The sequence below is a fragment of the Solea solea genome, chromosome 3 (assembly GCF_958295425.1).
Source record: "Solea solea chromosome 3, fSolSol10.1, whole genome shotgun sequence".
Taxonomy (NCBI): Eukaryota; Metazoa; Chordata; class Actinopteri; order Pleuronectiformes; family Soleidae; genus Solea; species Solea solea.
In genome coordinates this window covers 15,159,485-15,173,435 of record NC_081136.1, presented here as the reverse complement: position 1 = coordinate 15,173,435, position 13,951 = coordinate 15,159,485, and the positions used below count along the sequence as shown (strand labels likewise).

Genomic DNA, 13,951 nt, shown 5'->3' with positions numbered 1-13,951 from the left:
GCTGCATACTAGCCCCTCACATACACTGGGAAGAATTAAGTATTGTTAAAAAAAAAAAACACAGGGATTACTTACTTGCTGTGGGAGGTCTGGGATTTAACTCCTCGTGCCCTTTTTTTTGTTTTAAATTAGTTAAATCAGACTATACAGAAAGTACTTGGAGTGCATAGAGAAAAGTCTGCAGTCATTATCAATGACAGATAATTCAACATAATTGTTCTCTGGGGTGAAACTACACAGGCATAAAATTGAAATAAATATATATTTTTTTTACAGAGAAATAACAGTAAAATTACCTCTGTGTTTTGTGCAATGTATATCAGAGTATATTGATCTAAGAAAGTCAAATAATACATTGAGCTTTTGTTACATTGCTATTGAATACAGTTCTTGCATCGATTACTGTTATTGAATCATTGTCCAGCCCTATGCAACAGAACACTCATGGTCCCATCACTGAAAGCCACAGTTGTGTAATATGAGCCTTTAAGTTAAGGCAATAGAACCCTTTTATGACACAGTGCAAAACTAAATAATTACATTCCCCTTATCCTGGGTAGTGTATTTCTGTAATAGACACATGGAAATGTAATATGCATGATACAGCGAAGGTTTGGTCCTCCAGGCAAAATTAAAGCAATTTGAATAGAGCGTGTACAGAAATTCTGATGCCCAATCATGATTTTTGCTGAGTTTAAATTGCCTGCCTTGTTAACATCTATAGTGACAATGAGTCAAGTCACAAAGTAGTGGAAATCAGGCCTGTAATATTCAAATGGTTTGACATCCTGTTGTTTGAGTAACAACCCAGAACAAATTGGTTGAAAACCTGATGAGTCTGTGGGTGGTTGCGAGACTTGCTTGTAATACATGTTTTTGGGGCACTTGTGTCAATTTGCAGCAGTTTATTCCTTAACAAATAGTGATCACGATGAGTGTCTGTTTTCCAGTAACAGGTTTGCCAAATGAATGAATTGTTTTGATGATATTTAACAATTTCTTGGTGCGCCGCATCACACATTACAGCGCTGCACCTGCTCGTGTGAATCCATGTGTGGTACGTTCTGCCAAAAATCTCACTTTCCCTCCCAGTTCATGTGTTGTCTTCTGTTGTCACTTTCCAATATGCCACATGTCGATTTGTAGCGCGAGCACCGCGTACATGTTGCTTCATACATATTCAGTGCTAGATATCTCCATACAATAACTCCATATCTGATACCTGTCATTTTCAATGCAGAGGACTAGATGATCAAAGAGGATGAGCATATAGTAACCGCGTGTTCTCAGATCTAGCGAAGCCACCCAGGCTAATTTGCGCAGCGGTGCCTTGATTGCATGCATATAGAATGAGATTACTTTTCACTCTGTGGGTGGCTGAGGCATCACTTCTTTTCACATTTATTTCACAGGTTTTTGTCTCTTAACACTTAAAAAAAACTGACTTTTTTTTTCCACACTGTCTACTCCTTACATCCCCCATCCCCAACTCTTTGCTACAAATTCCCCTTACATCAATGTGCCTTACAGATTCCCTTTCACACTGTTTTGTTGTCAGCACTTTGATGCTTACCTTTTAGATTAGCTTCAGGCCACCACGAGTCCTTCAGTGGGTGTGCACAGTAAGGGACCAACAAAAAATGGCATATATATATATATATATACACACATGATGTTTCTTGTGTCTACTGACAGGACAGGCTGGGTCACTGGTAGAGGATTGACACAAAAATGAATCAGTGCTACACCTTGCCAGAGGATGCTGTAGCTCAGGGGGTGAGACAGAATAAGCAGGGGGTCTGATTTTTAAATTGCCTTTACCTCCAACAGTGTCACATTTTGAACGGGTAGGTGTTTGCACCAGATTGCTACATTCCCATGGGACAAACAACCCCATTCAGTGCATAATGTATTGAAGTGGGCAAACGCACACACTAACACACAAGGGAGGTACGAAAGGAAGGCGGCCTTTAATCTGTTGTTGCCACCCAGCACATCGGATTGCACCATCCTTTGGGTTTTTACAGTATATAGGGCAAACGGTTTCCCGTCACGTCAGCGTACTGTAATCTTTACTGATTGAAATAGGTTTGAACTCTGTCTCTCAGGGATTTGTATGCATGATACGGTGTATAGATAATCGCTGTATCACCTAATGTGTGTGTGTGTGAGAACCTTTGGATTACTTGCAATAGACCCTAATTAGGAGTCTAGTCTCGTGATACATATGAACTGTATATGTGATGACATTTCTATTTTTGAACATGGCTTTACCAACACAAATGCTGCAACAAATATGAAGATATGTTTGTGTTAACCTGATAACAGAAATATGCATGAAATTATATTTTAATTCCCTCATTTCAATTTGTTTTTGTTTTTCATTATGTAAGTAAAAATGATTGCACAGAGTTTTAATTAGCATTAATTCATGCCTTTTGTCCTCTGGATATTACTCTGCCGTAGAAATGCAGGAGTATGAGGAGGAGAGTTGGCTACGGTTTATTTCCGAATAATCTCCGAAAACAAATAATCACAATATAATTCACAGCGTTTGGTCCTTATGAAAGGATACTTGTGATAAAGGGGAGTGCAAACACATTTTTACAAGGACAATATGAGACCTAGCCTTAGTTTCCTAGTTTCTGTATAAATGGCAAGTAATGACAAGGGCTCGTACTTAATGTCCACAACCACCAAACAATGCATTTATATCAACAGCCAATATACAGTTTCATGTAAAACCTGTTCCTATCTTCCCTCCCGTCTCTGCATGATGCTGAAATTAGAAAAATACCAGCCTGTGTCTAATTGCAGGCTTTTGCACATACAATTGATGTTTTGTAGAGAGAGGTGTTCGGTTGATTTTGCTGTTTTCAGCTAGGCCATTTTTGAATTAAAATGGATGTGCCATTTGTTTTATTCTCTGTATTTCCCTTTTTCATCTACTTAATACTTCAGTTGACCTACAGTGTATTTCAGAGTTCAATGTAAGTTTAATGAATTCTAGCTGTAACTTTGAAGATATAATACATTTGGATCACAGCACAAACAACACAAATATGCAGACCATTACACCCTGAATACAGATCATGTAACCTTTTGATATATAATATAATAAGGATATATTGATGTTTGCATTATGCAGACCATCACTTATGTGATTCTACTTTAAAATAAACTCTGATATTGAGCTGTTGTTTATAATTATGCATGATTTTAAAGAGGTATCGCTAAATGAAGTATGTCATCCCCCCCCCCCCCCCCCCACCATGCTACTGCACTTAAGTTTTGTAGAGAAGCAGAAGATTTAAATTAATTTCTATATCTGCAACTACATTTGGTGGAAAAGTGGAAATAAATTTAGATTTTTTTTTATTATTATTTCTAAAGATTCATCCCTTTTGAAATAAAATGTATCTGCAGTATGTCTTACTTATAAATATTTGAACAAACACAAACCTGCTTTCACCAAAATAGCTACCTCAGGATGTTGTAAAAAGCGCATGTGCTTTGTATTCATGTTGATTGCCGGGTTATGCTCGTATGCTATTGTTTGTTCTTGTCTGAACACTGTACACCCTCCGTTTCCTGAAAGGTTCAGATTAGCGAGGTTGCACTGCAGTTTGTCTCGGTTCACAGTGCTAAACTTAGCCCAGCTTTTGCCTCCAGTGGGCTGTTAGGCAATTCCATCTGATGTTGTGCAATAAAAGACAAGAGGAAAAGACCCCTTTCGCCTCACACGAAGCAAAAATCAGCCTGTTGTTTCTTTTCTTTGACCTCAATTACGATCGGGGCATGTGTTACTATAGGGGCATGTTGAGTCATGTCTGCTTTGGGAGTTCTGTGTGTGTGTGTGTATCTCCTGTGTGTTTGTGTGACAGGGATTGTGTTCATTTTAGCCTAGGAGGCAGCGTACAGTAGGTGGGGGCCAAGATGCATTAGTCTTGGCTGAGATGTTCCCTTCAATGATGCCGCCACACGTGGGTGTGTTGCAGGAAGGAGGGAGATTGAGTGGGAGGAGGGAGGAGGCAACGGAAGGAGAGGAAATGGCAAAGCGATGTCAGACATGACGGGAGCTGAACAAAGCCCAGTTCACTGTCAGGAGTCAACACCACGACAGCTGCCAGCTCCACACACTCACCTCTGGCTTGGGCCGTCTGACGAAATGCCACCTTGCTGATACACTGCGGGACAGTACACATTTCCGAATTAATATAAGAAAAATTAAACGCTTTAGCATAAGTCTTACACCCCCTTTTTTATTTAATGAATTGAAGTAGTGATTAATTAAATGTTGGTGCCTGCTGGATAGAAAGACGCATTTATGGAGTGATGGCAATGTACTTGTATTTGTTACTCATGTGTACTCAAACATGAGGTGGTTGTCAGCTGGAACCATATCACAGTGGGAAGTTGCTGTGCTCTGCAGCTTTTTTGCATCAGCAACCAATTTATTAACTTTTATTGTGTCAATACATTGTTACACAAGGGAAGAGAGAGCAGCACAGCTCCACTCTGTCATGACTACTATCTTGTCAGTTTCATATTGTCGCAGTTGCCTGTGGCTTCCCATAAAAAAAAAACAAATCAAACATTCACAGATTGAGGAGGATGATTGAATAAGGTGTACTGGTTTACTATGGTCGCGCAGTATATCTGGTCCTCCCTCTGAGCTGTTTTGTTAGCACTGAAGTGCTAATTTACCCCCAGAATAAAACACATCCGTCTTTCTCCCGGTAGATTTTACAAGTACGCGGTGTGTCGCCGATTAATGTGCTCAAATGCGCGTCCGTGACTGCAAGTAGAGGCAAAACAAATGGCTCCGTCATTTGCCGCGTGGAATGGATATCTGGATCCTGTCACATTGAGTAATGCTAATTGTGCTTAGCGGCATCATTGGTCAAAGTGTCAGAAGCCATCAAGTCGATTTGAGGAGTTTGTCACAATCAGTCCTGTGGACGGCTGATGAATTCATCATCGCAGAGGTGTTATCTGTCATCTACTCACTCGCTCCAATGAGATGAGGCTTCTTCAGGCTTATGTTTTTCTCAGGAACTTTTTCAAAAATGGTCTGACCACCTTGACAATGTGAAGAAGAGTTTCCGCTTCTTTCCATGCGGCACAAACCTTGTTTTATTGACGCAGTTAAAACTTAAACGCTCGATCTGCAGAGTTCTTTGACAGCCCAGTGCCTGGATAATTTTGCACTGCGTGTGAAGGCTTTGAGATTTTGCTCGCCGTGGGCCACATGTAAACGCAATTTACTTGGCAGAACAATTTGCCTGAACTGTTTCTCACTTCAAGATAAATAATCCCTTATGCATTATTGACGATGCTGTACTTTTTTACCGAGTTCAGAAGACCCCCTCCCCCCTTATTGCAAAGTGACTTTTTTATGTTTTCCTCCACCACAAAATATCATTTGTCGCAAACTAGGAAGTGGGTGTGACAGGATCCCATTGGTCTAATCAAATAACGGTTTCCAGATTCATGTGCTAATTAATCACTAGCTGTGGGGGCTGTACCATTCCAGCGAATCTCGGTTGAAAAAGAGACATTTGATCTGTTGAATCAGCTCTCTTTCCTTCTCCACCTCCTCTCTTCCATTTATCTTACATTAATTCATTGAAGTCATTTGAGTGCAACCTACCCTCTTACGCACACGCATACTCCCGAAGTTTTAGGTTGGTATCATCTGCTGTGGAAGCAGAGTCTCCTCTTTAAAGAATAATATATTGAATCCTCACAAATTAATTGACTTAACATTTTTTTTTTCATTTTTTTCTGGGAACATCTTTGGCAATTTTCCAGACTCTAGATAGAGGGCATTTTAATTTATTGGGGAATTATCTTTGGTGTCTCAGTTTATGCACTTCAGTTGAAGTCTGAAAATGATCTTAAACCCACATTTCTCTTGTTGAGAGCTGTCACATTTTCTCAACATCTGTGTATCTAAGTGATGGAGACTCATTTAGTTGGACTCATTGTAATGGAGTGTGGTGGCTGAACTCATTCTCCCTGACACATTTTCTCTGGGAGATGAAATGCAGTCCATCCATGTCCCCTGTTTTGTTACTAATGATGACTTTTAAATGCCATTGTTACTCTACTCTCTCTACACTTCAGTGTCCGCTGGCTCAGGGAAGGTAATGGGTCTGAGCTCCATGTCAGTGACCCAAGATAAGCTTGGCTTTTAACAGCAACATTTTTTCTTCTTGTCCAATATCACCATGAACAAACCCACAATCAAAACTCCAAAGCATTTCCCCCTCAGAGTGTTTTTTAAAGCTCTGCGGGGGAGTGACATTTTCCAAATGACCATTATTCTCGCTGACCTTTCTGGTGCCCTTTTTGTTGAGTGATTGCATTTAGGAAAAAAAAATTAATTTGTGAATTATGTCATTTGTTAGCATCGTGATTAAAAACAAGGCCCTGTGGCACGGAAGTAATTGAGACATCTAGCACGACCCTTACAACTTTCTCTCTGCAAACTACTACTTTTTTTCCCCTGTATTCAGCAGTACACTTGTCAGAGGAATTATCCAGGGAGAATCCGCTGAAAGAGAAATACGTACTGCATATAAATGCTCCTCCAAATTGTTAGCCGGAGGAGGAGGAAGTGAGATGAAGTGAGCAGAACATGTGAGATATAAGATGACGGACATTCAATAAGAATATTTTGATTTCCAATAGCTCTGTACATGACGTTTGCAGGAAGACAACGATACATGCAAGTGGGGTGCTGGATGCTGATTCCTTCCACCCGAGGAATATGAGCCCTAATGAGCACAAATGTAATTACACTACTGCTGTTGACCAGCTGGTAATCTGAGACTTCAATGGCGTGCATTTACTTATCTGCATTAGGGGATTGCTGGTGCTGATTTGGATGGCTTTGTGCTCACTAAAGAATGACCAATCATGGATTTTTAAAGGCAGAATACCGAAAGTTTGGAGCACAGGAAAACAGATACCCAATTAATTGGCAGATGGTCCACTGTCCCTGGTACCAATAAAAAAAAAAAATAAGACAATATCAGTCAATGTCATGGATTTCTCAATAAGAGTATATATATATGACTATGTTAAAATAGACACAGAGAAATGTTTTATAAGTAATTGCAATTATAAAATCAGTATATTTCCATACTTCTCCACTGTCCTTATGACTACCCAAATTATAAACTCTTTCAACATGGTCCCAGCAGCAGCAAGCAGAAAACAGTTGTTTTGGTTATTAATCATTGATATTAGGAGGAAATCATGAGGCCTTAATGAGCACAAATAGCCATTGATTCATAATTTGAGCTAGATGTGCTACTAGCCAGTATCAACCATGGCTGTATAGAGCCTCCATGGATTGCGCTGATATGCATGTCAACAAGATGTGGAGGCATCACAGCCATTGGCCATTATTAGAGCCAGGGTCCACTAATGCCTGTAGGCTTTGTGGCACTTTGGGTGCCATCTCCCAAAATAAAAAATCCATACATGAATGTGTGAAAATCAATAAACACGAGTAAGATTGGCCTTTTCTATGTATTTTCAAGTCGTCTTTTGTCATTTATTAAAGTGCACCTGCCTAAGTCATCTTATTTCCCCCTTCCTTTTCTTGGCTGTTGTCTGTTTCAAAGAAATTTGGTGTGATCCAGACCAGTGCTTTTCAGGGGGTGGAATAAATCTGCCCATTAAGAGCGGGATAATTGATGGCTTTCATCACCAAATGGAAGACAATTATTCCAATATGTGACGTTTCAGTGACAAGAGTGCTTTACTGTGTTGGAGCTTGAATGGTTTGTGTGACAAAATCAAATGACACGATGATGAGGGGCTTTTTGTATGTGGCTTTTGGTTTTCTCCTGTATTTATATCTGAAGTGCTATACCTGACATTTGAAAACAGAGATTATATATGCCTTTAAAATGCAGTACAATAACCACCTATGGCACCTGTGCCTGTATGACACATGATTTAAAGTATTAAATTCATGTTCACTTTTTGTAAAACTATTGACAAGCTGTGTAGCTTATTTGTTTCTCCTCAAGTATAAGGTAGTTTGTTTTGAACTATGAAATTTGTTCTTAATTAACTGTCCCTGACTTTCTGCCACATAGAAGTGGGACTGATCATTTTACTTCAAACCTAAAATAATGCTTTTATTTGTTTATTTATTGCAATGTTTTATCTTTTCATTTTTTTTTTACTATGTGGGGTCAAGGCAAGAATGCAGAATGCGATGGAAGAATGGAGTGTCTTTCCTGATGAATATCTGTGCTGCAGCTCTCATAGCTCAGACCCTTGTCTGAAGGGATGTTTATAAAAAGAATATATAACTGCCACGGTCTTCCTACAGTCACTCAGGCCAATGTTTACACATCTCGCGTCATTTTTCATTTTCGCTGTAAACAAACAGTCTGTTGTGCACGTGCCTGCTGATGAACAAGAGTAGATCTCCACAGACGTACGTGGGCGTGCGTATGCCTGTGTCAAGGAGAGGGAAAACCGCAACCTGCTCAGTCCCACTTGCCCTCCTGGCCATTTTGGCTTTGCAGTATAATGAGGATTCTTGCCAAACAGACTCTCAGCTTTGGCTTGAGGCACCAATCACCTCCTGCCCTCATTCAGCTTAACTTAAGTGCTTCATGTCACCTTAAAATACAATGCATGCAGCAGCTCTTTATTTATAGAGTGTCCTCTGTTTTCCCATCATGTAAATTCTTAATGAAATCCTCCGCTGTGCCTTCTTTGTCTATGCGTTTCTGTCCGTCTCTCATTTCTCATTCCTGTAAAAAAAATAAAAAAAATGTTTGTTTTCTCACAGACAAATGCAAACACCCTGTCAACTTCCTTATATTTGATTTGTGTCAATCTCTCACTCTCCCTTTTCACAACTCCCGGCCTCTCGAGGGCCCTCCTGGTATCATTCATCCTCCCACTCCAAACAACCAACATCCTGTCCGCCCACACTCTCAGACCAGCGTGGACAGCCTCCTCTCCTATGCCTCAGTGTCAGACCTTTTGATTGCAAGTCCTTCCATCTGTTCGTGCAGAAATATACAGGGTTTTTTTTTTTTTTCAGGACTCATCTAACTCCAGGATAAGGTTTTTTTCAGAAATCCCTTTACCCAAAGTAGACAACAGGTGAATTAAAACGTTAAATACTTAAATTTTATCTCTGTGTGTTGTCTTTTTTTGCAGCATTCAGTCGAGCACCCATCCCCATGGCAGTGGTGAGAAGGGAGCTGTCGTGCGAGGGTTACCCCATCGAACTGCGCTGCCCAGGCACTGACGTCATCATGATCGAGAGCGCCAACTACGGCCGCACGGATGACAAGATCTGTGACGCAGACCCCGCACAGATGGAGAACACAAGGTGTTACCTGCCAGATGCATACAAGATCATGTCTCAAAGGTAAGAAAACATCTGCACTGTACCTTCTTTTTCAGGATTTATAAAATATTTTAGAATGAAACACTTACACAGCCTCTCTTACAAGCAGCTAAATATTTTTTTTCTTTATGGAATAACTAATAACTTTCAGTTTATGTGACATTATTTCCATCTTGCAATTGAAGATACAACAACAGTGTACAGTCACCTGATGGTAGGGCTGAAACAATTACTCGATTAATCGATTATTAATCGATAACTAAATTAATTGTCAACTATTTTGATCATCGAATATTCGGTTTGAGTGTTTTCGTAAGAATTAAAACCAGTTTCTGTGATTTTTCAGCTTCTTAAATGTGAATATTGTCTGGTTTCTTTGCTCCATATAACTAAGAAATCATTTTGGTTTGTGGACAAAATCAAGACATTTGAGAACATCGTCATTTCCAGGTTTGACAGACACTGATCAATATTTATGAAAATAATCGTTAGTTGCACCCCAACCTGATTGTATGAATTGTTGTTTTCCATTACCCCAGAATGAGCCTTTAATTTGTATATCAGGAGCCATTTTGGACCACCACATTTTTACAGTAGCCCACAGTGGACAAACTAAACATCTTTTTAGTTTTGTTGAAGGCTAATTGGAAGGTTGATTGGCCTTTTATATTGTTAAAGAAACATAAAATTGTGTCATTAAAGCCACAATTTATGAATTAATTGGGTCAAATATCCCAGTGAGCAACAACCTCTGAACGTCACCATGCTATTCCTGACTGCTAGTCTGACACAAATTAGTGTTCGGTCAAAATAATGTGAATACATTATTAGGCATTTGTCAAAATAAAAAGTGCTTGATGATATTTGCTGCCAGATGTCAGGCTAGTTCTCTGAATTATGACTGTGCTATGCTATGGTCTTACTATGGCTTGGCTTTTACAGTTTAATTGATTAGTAACGGCAAGGTATATACAAGAGTTTTAGGTTTTCAGGCAAATAGTCTAGATTTAGGAAATGCAATGCTTCGGGACAGTGTGGAGTGAATTAATGCATCATGAATTCTCAAGTCATTTGTTGACTTATTGCAGCACTTAGAGCAAAATGAAGACTCGTCTTGTGAATATCATTTTAAGTATCTTTCTTTTCTCTTCCTCTTGCCTTTGAGGTCAAAACTCCCTTGAACACAGCAAGGAATGGAATTTTTCTAAATTGCCACTTGGAGTTAACATTAGTTTATCTCTCTCCATTTCCAAACCTTAACGTACGTCCGTGTCTTCATATTTCAAAAGGCTCATTGTGGACTCTCAGAATACTAATGGACCTTTAGGCTATATCAAACAACTGCTCTTGGCTTTTTAGCCTGGTTCCATAGAGTTCAGATAATCAGCAGCGTGAAAGGCAGTTGACGGTAAGAAAGAGGTAGTTTGAAACATGTTGTCAGATAACTGATGCACCCTGTAGCTCCCTTGTTCTCCAGCCGCCCACTCAGACAAAAAAATCCCTGCAGGATTGAATCAATGGATCTGCTTCTGTCAAGAACACAAAACTAACATTAAGTACTAGGGGGAAAGTATAGCTTTTTAGCTTGTGGCTTATAGATGGATAATTTAGAGCAGGGACATTTTGTCATGGGAGAGGCAGTTGCATATTGGCGTTGATCATATTAATGGAAATCAGGGTTAAACTATGGGTGCCAAATCAGGGATCAAGTTTGAGGTCATGGTATTTGTGGCTGTAGCAACACATCGGCCTATTAGCCTATGGTGGTTAGCTCAAAAAAAAAAAATAGAAAAAAGAATGCCACCCCCAACTATTTCATTGTGGAGCTGTCAAGAGCTGTTGCTAGGTACCTGTGGCTAAGCTCATTAGGGTTAAAAAGAAAATGAGAACAAAAGAGAAACACAGTTTGAGCAAAGAAAGTCTTAAAAGACAATGTTAGAAAGAGAGAGCAGAGAAATTTTCATTGAAATGTATAATAAACATGCTGCATCAGTGAGGGTGACGATATATGACAACACCACATGTTTGTGTGGGTTCATTCACTCTTGCGTACAGATTAATAGTCCGACCACCTGTGGTAGCACACCACCATTCCATAACTTGTATGCTTTATATTTAACCAGGCCTTGATATATGTGTTTAAACTGTATACGTTTTAAGATTTTCTCAACTCAGTCACTGGAAACCAGTTTGCAGTTTTCTGATTAAAACAGTATCTTGCTTATGTTGCGGTCTAAAACGTCTTACATTCAGTATTTCCCTCATCAGTGTTAATACCTTGTAAATGACAAGCCAGAGCCAGATAAGTATAACAACTAAAATAACATATTGACAAACTGTAGGTGTTGGGTTATGTCTCAGATGTGACTCAGCGTACCTGGATATGGGGGGATTTCTTCCATTCTTCACTGCAGATGGGAGGGTGGTGGGCAGATGATGAGGTCTGCCTGGTGTCCTCCAGACATGACACATAGAACTGAGGCCAAACAGCTCAATCATGGTCTCATCAGACCGGAGAATCTTGTCACTGTCTGAGAGTCCTTCAAAAAAAAACTTTAAGCGAGGAGGGAGGCTTCTTTTTGGCCACTAAAGCCCAGATTGGTAAAGTGTTTCACAAACAGTTATCCTTCTACAAGTTTCTCCAATCTCCACACAGGATATCTGGAGTGCAGCCATAGTGATCATCAAGTTGTTCGGTTTGGCTGATCAGCTCTAACGAGAGTCCAAGTTGTTTCAGACTTTTATTTAGTTGTTCAATAATTATAGAGGCCACTGTGCTCGCAGGGGCTGTATAGCAACAGTATAGGAATAGGTTCTTACAGAAATCAGATCTGTTTGTCTGTCTGAATTGAAAAAAGGACAAAATGCAAATCAATTAAATTAAGGTTACAGTTTGACTTATATTAAGGGTTAGGGATATAGAGTATATGTTGTATACAATGCAACAGCAATAATCTCAGCATTAACACATTTGTGAATACATTTATAGTTATTTTTGCCAGAGTCAACCTTTTCCTCTCAACCCTGTGTCCACCACCTGCCTCTTCTGCGGTCACCAGTTAAGTCGCGGTGATTGGCGAGCATTGTAGTTAGCATTCAGATCTCGTCTTAAGATGAGCCAAGCGGCTGCCGGCTTAGCCCTTGTGCCAGGCTTGCATCCATCACCAGCAAACGCCCAGTCGTGTCACTGATTCTCCAGGGCTGTCGATGCACATTTAGGCAGTTCAATCCCGCTGCTCCCCCAGGCTGCTCGGAGTGCTACATTGATATTCAGCTATCAAACCCAAGCACTGTCTGTTCCAGTTTAGCCCACTCATAAAGGGGTGTATACTTGGCCTCACCACCGAGGTGTTTCAAGTGAGAATGTATAGCAGAGACTACGTCAGTGACAACACACCCCAGAGTTTGTGAGTGCCGTGATGCATCTGAAAATGAGGGCTGCGTCGCACCGTACTGTGACAGGGTGAACTGAATGGCTCTCTTTCATCAGCCATCCATTTGTGCACTGCAGAATCCCCAGCCTCGAGATGAACATGTCACCTATAGGTGGTGCTGTAGGTGGTGCTGTTCCAAGCATTAATTTTCATACAATTTGAGGTCATTTGCATAGTGTACATGCATACACACTGCTGTCTGTTTTTTGATAATCATCGCTCTTCCCTCTTGAGATATTTTTGGAGATTACTCTCAGGCAGCTTCTGAATCTTCCTCTCTCTAACACATGTCCAGATCCATTTCCTCATCTCACTGTGTGAATTTGCTGGAGAGGTCTGGCACTTGTGTTATCAAACCACACTGAACCTTTTCTCATCACATCCCCAGTGTCTCTTTCCTCTCTTTTTTTGTCTTCCACTTTTTCTTTCCCCAAGGCAGCGTGGCCTTCACGGTCAGTAATTACAGGCTATATCAAAGCTATATATCACCTGATATCACAGGAGACCTCAGCAGGCACCTTAAGGGACAGCTGATAGCATTGTGGCAGGCTTCTGCATGACCCCTGAAGGAGAACTCGGGAAGGAGCAAACCCTATACTCAAACAGACTCATCCAAACACTCACAAACATACTGTATCCTTGTTCTGTCTTTGTCTTTGTGTCACTGCAGTGACATCAAACTCATTATTTCAAGGTACAAAGGAGAACAAAGCATGTTTTTTGTGATTTTTCACTTTGTGTTCATGCACATGACACAATCAAAGGTTAATAGACATAACAGCTTGATGACTCTCTTGAGGATGATAAAACTAAATGGATGCAGCCTTTGATTTGAACCTAATGGCCTTGTGGAAGTTGACATTTGACAACTTTCCTGCTAATGACATTAAGGTAGTAAACAAATGCCTCCAAGCCATCATTTACTGACTGGTACACATGAGACAAATGACTCTACTCTGGTCGGATAAAAAAACATGTGCTGACAGAGCGACAAGGATGATTGAGGGATAAAGAGGGAAAAGCAGATGGGAAGATCCTTTGTCCTTAGCTGATGATCTTTCCCATACGTTCCAGTTCTCATTATCCTTGGCTTTTGACCTTATTTCAGAGTTGAAGGAGTTGA

The 13,951-nt window shown here is 40.2% G+C and overlaps 1 protein-coding gene across 20 annotated transcripts in view; it reads left to right on the top strand.

Annotated features, from left to right (window-relative positions):
* The window catches only part of LOC131456295 (adhesion G protein-coupled receptor L3-like), a 200,830-nt gene that overhangs the window by 70,172 nt on the left and 116,707 nt on the right, over nucleotides 1-13,951 (top strand). For all 20 annotated transcript variants that reach the window (XM_058624522.1, XM_058624503.1, XM_058624506.1 and 17 more), the window contains exon 4: nucleotides 9,202-9,415. In XM_058624522.1, the coding sequence (XP_058480505.1) occupies nucleotides 9,202-9,415 (214 nt within the window). The remainder of the gene's footprint in view (nucleotides 1-9,201; nucleotides 9,416-13,951) is intronic.